This window comes from Rhinolophus sinicus, linkage group LG02 (genome assembly GCF_036562045.2).
Source record: "Rhinolophus sinicus isolate RSC01 linkage group LG02, ASM3656204v1, whole genome shotgun sequence".
Taxonomy (NCBI): Eukaryota; Metazoa; Chordata; class Mammalia; order Chiroptera; family Rhinolophidae; genus Rhinolophus; species Rhinolophus sinicus.
This window is the reverse complement of record NC_133752.1, coordinates 4,749,453-4,756,136: the sequence shown is the minus strand read 5'-3', so window position 1 is coordinate 4,756,136 and position 6,684 is coordinate 4,749,453. Positions and strand designations below refer to the sequence as shown.

The 6,684-nt window shown below is 56.3% G+C and overlaps 1 protein-coding gene across 1 annotated transcript; it reads left to right on the top strand.

The window, feature by feature from the left end:
* Positions 1-1,204: 1,204 nt before the first annotated feature.
* MSX1 (msh homeobox 1) lies at positions 1,205-5,408 on the top strand. Its single transcript, XM_019716685.2, has 2 exons — positions 1,205-1,908; positions 4,223-5,408. Exons 1-2 carry the CDS (start codon positions 1,440-1,442, stop codon positions 4,663-4,665), a joined length of 912 nt encoding a protein of 303 aa, XP_019572244.1. The 5' UTR covers positions 1,205-1,439; the 3' UTR covers positions 4,666-5,408.
* Positions 5,409-6,684: the final 1,276 nt, after the last annotated feature.

Here is a 6,684-nt window from a genome sequence, read left to right as displayed (position 1 = left end):
CGCAGAAAACCGCCCAGCCTCGACCCGAGTTTGCATAGATCTTACGTCTCCCCACACCCCCCAACTCATTTTCCTCTATTTTTTTAACAGCAAAAATAAAATCACGTTTCCCCCGAAATTGGCAAAATAAAAGTTCTCAAGCCCAGCGCGAAGGATCCACCCCAAGACCCGGCCTCTTTCCTCGACCCCCACCCCCAAATGTGCCTCCCCCCCTCCACGATCAGCGACCCGGAGATAGGGGCTGTTATTGTTTCCTCGGACGATCTGTTTGAGGTCACGTTAAGGCCAGAGCAGTGTTTTGTTGACGTTTCTGTTGGTTTTATTTCAATAAGTTCTATATCAAAAGGACCCGGCGGCTCCTTCCCTCCGCGGGTCCCCAATATAGGTGCTGCAATTCTCCGGAGAGAAGTTCAGAGCGGGGGGGAAAAGTACCCGTCACGTATGAAAATCGCTGATCGACTCCGGATAACATTATGTATTCTTAGTCTTAACATTCATAGCCCCGGGAGTCTGGTCTTCAGGCAAACTTCGGTCCAGCGCTTAGAAAGAGACAAAGGAAGGCCCAGTTTCACGCAGAGGTGAAGTTTTGAAGATTGGAGCAGAGGAAGAAAATGAAAGTGTTTTAGAAAGCAATTAATATTATGTCTTTCCACTAGAATAAATGACCATGCAGATTTTTAAAAACTGTTACAGAAATATGTAAGAAATGACCTCAACTCAAATGATCGTGGTAGGGAAGCAGGGAGGCAGACAGTGGAGGGGGACAGAGAGAAACAGACACAGAAGTTGACTGAAGAGCAAGGTACGAGAAGCGGTGGAAGGGAGAAACAGGGTAGGGGTGCAGAAAAAAGGGAGGAGTGGGGAAGAGGGGCCATGAAGGAAGGGGAGAAGAGGGGAGGGCAGAAGAGGAGCGAGGACAAGGAAAAGCCACCCAGGAACCCAGAAAAAATAGAGACCCAAGGGCACCCAGACGGAGAGAAGCAGCCGGGGTTTGAGCGCGGAGGAAAGTTTCTCCCGCGCCCCTCCCCTCCTCTGCCCTGCGGGGGCCCCGCCCTGCCCTGCGCGCCCTGAGGCCCAGCGCGCCCCGGGGCAAGTCCGCAGGAGCACAGCCCAATGGATCGCGCCGGGCCCGCCCCCTCACTCGCTGATTGGTCGCTTCCGCGCTGGCCTCGCCTTATTAACAAGTTCTCTGGGGAGCGGCGGCCCGACCCGGAGCCGGCTTGTGCGCCCGGGAACTCGGCCTGCACAGCGGCGCCAGCAGAGAGCCAGGCCCAGAGCGCCGGAGCTGGCCTTCCGGAGAGGGGCGGGAGGCACGCGCGGGGTTGCCCGCGGGGCCAGGGCCCCGGGCGCTCCCAGAGGCCGGCCGCGCTCCCAGCCTGCCCAAAGCCCATGCCTGGCGGCTCACCCGTACTGCGGCTGGAGGTGGGGCCCGGCTCTGCATGGCCCCGGCTGCTGACATGACTTCTTTGCCACTCGGTGTCAAAGTGGAGGACTCCGCCTTCGGCAAGCCAGCGGGCGGCGGCGGGGGCCAGGCCCCCAGCACCACCACGGCCACGGCGGCCGCCATGGGCGCAGATGAGGAGGGGGCCAAACCCAAAGTGTCCCCATCACTCTTGCCCTTCAGCGTGGAGGCGCTCATGGCCGACCACAGGAAGCCTGGAGCCAAGGAGAGCGCTCTGGCAGCCTCCGAGGGAGCACAGGCAGCGGGCGGCTCCGCGCAGCCCCTGGGCGCCCGGCCGGGGTCGCTGGGCGCCCCGGACGCGCCGTCCTCGCCGCGGCCGCTCGGCCATTTCTCGGTGGGAGGACTCCTCAAGTTGCCAGAAGATGCGCTCGTCAAAGCCGAGAGCCCCGAAAAGTCCGAGAGGACCCCGTGGATGCAGAACCCCCGTTTCTCCCCGCCCCCGGCCAGTGAGTAGCCTGAACCCAGGCGACGGGGGAGGGGCCCGGGCGGGGATGCGGGACCCGAGGGCGCCAGGCCGCGCGCCGGCGCCTGCATGTCTCCGGCGTTTGCGTACCTGGAGCCGGTACCTGGAGCCGGTGCTGTCGGTCCTTAGGTGGGGAGGTCGGCATTTTCGCACTCCCCACTCCCGCCCAGGAAAACGGTTCGACGCCTGGCTGAGGCCCAGCGCTCCGGCCACGGTCCACTTTCGCGAACTGCTTGTCTTTGCTAGGCGACCGTGCGGGTGGGACTTGCAGAACACGGGTGTCGGAGCACCCTCTCCTCCTGCCCTCACCAAACGACCACAGGAGTCTCTGCTCCCGGTTCTGACCCTAAGCCCTGCTACTCCGCCGTTACCCCCAACGGGTGGGTCCCAGTGGCGCGGACATCTTCCCTGAGCACAGAGTTTCACTTTCTCATAGTGGAAGTCTGGTGTTTCCCCCCCGCCCCCCCCCATTAAAGTATCTCTGCCGGGAGGTTCTGAAGCTCTTGCAAAATTCCTCCACCCCCACTTCAAGTTTCAGGCAGATATTTGGTGCTCTGAGTAGATAGACCATTTGCGGGGAGGGGGACGCTCAGGTCCAGTGGAGGGGGCGGGGCACCAAGTCAATTAGTGGGAGGCGCCCCCTCTATCCGGTTGGAAGCTCTCAAATGTTAGGACTGGGCCATTGAAGGGACTCAGCCACCAAAGGCGCTTTCGGGGTCGTTCCAAGGCCTCGCGGCCCCCTGGCTTCTCTGCCCAGCGAACACGCTCGGAGATATTTCAGGAGCACGGGAAATTCCCAAGTTTTCCTCGTTTCCTCCGATTATTTTGCGCGGCATAATAGCAACCCGAATTCAATGGCGTGATTCTGAGGAGTGATTTTTATCTGGGGATTAAACGTCTTTGAAAGGCCAGCCCCTCCCTGGGCCTAATGACTGGAGAAGGTGGCCCAGCGCTGGGCAGTCACTGCCGAAGGGAGTGCCCGCCCCTCAGGTGGCCCGGCGGAAAGCGAGTTGGGGGCCAACTGCTTCCCGGACTCTCAGTGGCCTCCAATGGGGAAGACGGGGGAACATAACAGGAGATTTCCTTTGACTCACATCCTGGTGGTCTGAGAGCCCAAAGGATCGTTTTGTTTTTGTTTTTTTAAAAAGGCATGAAAAATGCATAATTAGGCAAAACCCGCATGGTGAAACATTCCAAATTTGAATTCATTTTACCCTAGAGGGAAGCTGCTGGGTAGGCAAAGCGTCCTTTCCAGAACTTGGGAATTTGGTTAGGACCTCTGCCCCAACCCTAAAGTCAGTGCTGTCCGGTCATCCTGGGCATAATTTGTCCCACGTTTTATCAGGTCCCAGCCACCCAGTGTGGCAGAGGTTGCCTGGCGGAACTGACCCAGCCCCTGAACTACACGAGTCTTTTGCAGGGAGTGCTTACTTACCGCCCAACCTTGAGGTCTATTTTGAAGCCATAAGAGGAAGACACCTTCACACCATTGATCTCTGCAGACTAAACCACAGGTCGAGAAGAAGTCCGTTGCACACCCTCCCCACACACATTTGAGTGTGACCGGAGGGCCTTGGTACTGGCGTGGAAGAGGCCCAAGAGACAATTGAGACAATCAGAAGAAGCCCCGATTGAATGGAGCGCCTCTTCCTCCCTCGCCCCACCACTTGGCATTTTATATATTTAAGAGACTTGGCCGTGATATGACCTTCATGACAGCCGGCCTCGCTCCACCTCCAGCCCTGGGACTGCCCGTAGAACCCTGCAGGAACTCGCTGTTCCAAGGGGGAGTGGAATTTGGAGATCTGGATGATGCCACACAGTGGCCTAGCCAAGCGCTGAGCACTTGGTGGACACAGATCAATGTTTGGCCAACACATAAAATTAAATGTGGTCTTGGGCTGGGCGCGGGGCCCCTTTCTGCATGTTTCATCAGGCTTATTAACATCCACCATCCCAACGTGCATTGGCGGTGGGAGGAGGCCTGCCAAAGCGGCCATCTAGCATTCAGAGGGTTCCACTTCTTCCCAGTTACTATGTTCGGGCCTTGAACATGGGTATGTTTCACCTGAAGTCTTAGTTTCTTCATTTCCAAAAAGTAGACCAGACCGTCTCCCCTGCCGGGTTGTGGTGGGAATTGAAGAAAGTATTTTCCAAATGCCTCGCACAGTGCCTGGCGCGGAAAATGAATCGCTGGCATGGTTATTGACTCTTCTTACTATTTTAGGGGCAGGTTACCTCCTGTGCGGCTCTCTTAACTCCCTGCCTCTTTCTCTCTCGCCCTCCCCCGCCCCCAGGGCGGCTGAGCCCCCCGGCCTGCACCCTGCGCAAGCACAAGACCAACCGCAAGCCTCGGACGCCCTTCACTACCGCGCAACTGCTGGCACTGGAGCGCAAGTTCCGCCAGAAGCAGTACTTGTCCATCGCCGAGCGCGCCGAGTTCTCCAGTTCACTCAGCCTCACCGAGACCCAGGTGAAGATCTGGTTCCAGAACCGCCGCGCCAAGGCCAAGAGACTGCAGGAGGCAGAGCTGGAAAAGCTGAAGATGGCCGCCAAGCCCATGCTGCCACCCGCTGCCTTTGGCCTCTCCTTCCCGCTCGGCGGCCCCGCGGCCGTAGCGGCAGCAGCGGGCGCCTCGCTCTATGGCGCCTCTGGCCCCTTCCAGCGTGCAGCGCTGCCGGTGGCACCCGTGGGACTCTACACGGCCCACGTAGGCTACAGCATGTACCACCTGACATAGAAGGTCCCAGGGTCGCCTACCTGTGGCGCCAGCTGATTCCTCCAGCCCTGGTCTTCTGCAAGCAGCAGCAGGGGCCGTCCCCAGCGAGCTCCCCTGTTCAGCACCGCCTGGCTTCTTCCCTGTAACCCCCACACTGCTCCGTTTCTCCTGGGTTGCTCCCTGAGCTCATGCTCTGAAGTCTGATTCCCTCCCAAAAAGTGACTGGAAGGGTCCCTATGCTTTTCTAGAACCTAGATCCACCCCCCTCGTCTCACAGATGGGGAAACTGAGGCCAGAGAGGTTAAGCAATGTACCCACGGTCTCCAGCAGAGTTAGCGGTGGGACTAGGACTAGAGGCCACATCTCCTGCATCACTGCCTCCTGTCCTGACACCGGGAAGGAAAAGCACAGAGAAATTCATGTTTGAAGATGCTGGAAAGGAGAACAGTCAGAGAGGAAAAGAAGGACATGCCAGAAGAGATGGATCGTGGTCCTCCATCGGCGCCCACAGAACTTCAACAGCAAAACATTTGCCTTGGGTGGGGGGACACACAGATGCATTTCAAAGGTAGGTTGAAGGGCTCTCTTACCAGTACCAGAAAAAAACTGTAAAATAAAATTTAAAATTCTGTTTCTATTTAACAGTACATGTGCGTGGCTCTCAAGACTCCCTTTGGAAGGGATTGGGTGTAATATACTGTATATTTGAAATTTTATTATCATTTATATCATAGCTATATTTGTTAAATAAATTAATTTTAAGCTACAAGAAATGATCTCCGTACTGATTTATCCTTTATTTGAATTTTCCTTCTTGCCATCTCTTCATATGTACAATTGCTTTTCAGTGTGACAGTGGTGGTTTTGCACCAACAACTTTCAAAGGTGACAACAGGATATTCAGGGACAGAGGGGTGTGTGTGTTTTTTAACACACAGGACAGATCTGCGTTAGCAAAGTCAAGTGGAGAATTGAAGCAATTACCTAAGATAATTAGGCTCAATTTTCCAATTCACTTTAAGCTGAAATCGACACTTGCTCAGGCGACCCAGAACCGACTCTTTCTTTTTTCTCCCCTTTTAACCTGTCTATGAAAACAAAGCGAATCACCCAAATGGTTTGATGCCTGCAGACAGCTAATCCAGACAATTCCCACCCCTGCAAACCTGTTTTTCCCACAGGAGGCCAGGTGGGGGATGGAGGCATTGCTTTGCTTCTCTAAATCACCGCGCCGGTAGTAGACCAGGTTTGTGGAACTAATTTCGAACTGCCAGAATGTGAGCGCCTTCACACACCCAATTACGACCCCTAAAAAAAAATTACTGAAAACCCAGGGCGCCCACTTCCCGCCTTGGCGTGTCCTTTGCATGAGCCCTGCCTCTAAACTCTCACAAACTTGCTTTTTCTTTTATATAGAAGGTTAAACTCAGGCTTCCAGGAGAATATATTTGAGCGAGCGCCAAGTTTAGCCTTCTGGGGGGAATTCTGCAAGGATGTTGAAGGCAGAAAATGACCTCTTAGTCAATAAAGCCTACTATGTTCCAGACACCGCCGCTCTGCTCTTTTTCGAGTTGGGGGCCCTGGCTTAATTCTCACCAGATCTGCTCACGCCTCTCCCCGTTGCCCCGCCTCTGTCTCGTAGTGGCCGGCGCCTCCAAACTCCACGCGGGACAGCCCCGGGCGGCCTTTGCGGTGGGAGGCCAGCAGATCAAGGGTTGTTAGAACCTGAAGTACCTGGCGTTGGAATGGGGGAGGGTGGACGTCTCCACAGATAGAGACCGTTGCACAGTGTGGCAACCAAGCCTGGGGCGCACTGCGCAGTTCTAGCCTCAGGGGCTGGAGGTCCGCCTAGGAATTCCAAGAGAGCGCAGGGTCGCGCCCGCGCACTCTGAGCTGGCGCTGGGCACGTTCCGAGGTACACTGGGTCTCGGATCCTTCAGCCTCGGTCGCTCAGGTAAAAGTGCCGTCCCAGCGGCTGAGGCTGCAGTCTGAACTTGTCACAATTCCCCTCCCGAAGGGAAGAAAGGAAGCGAGCTTGCT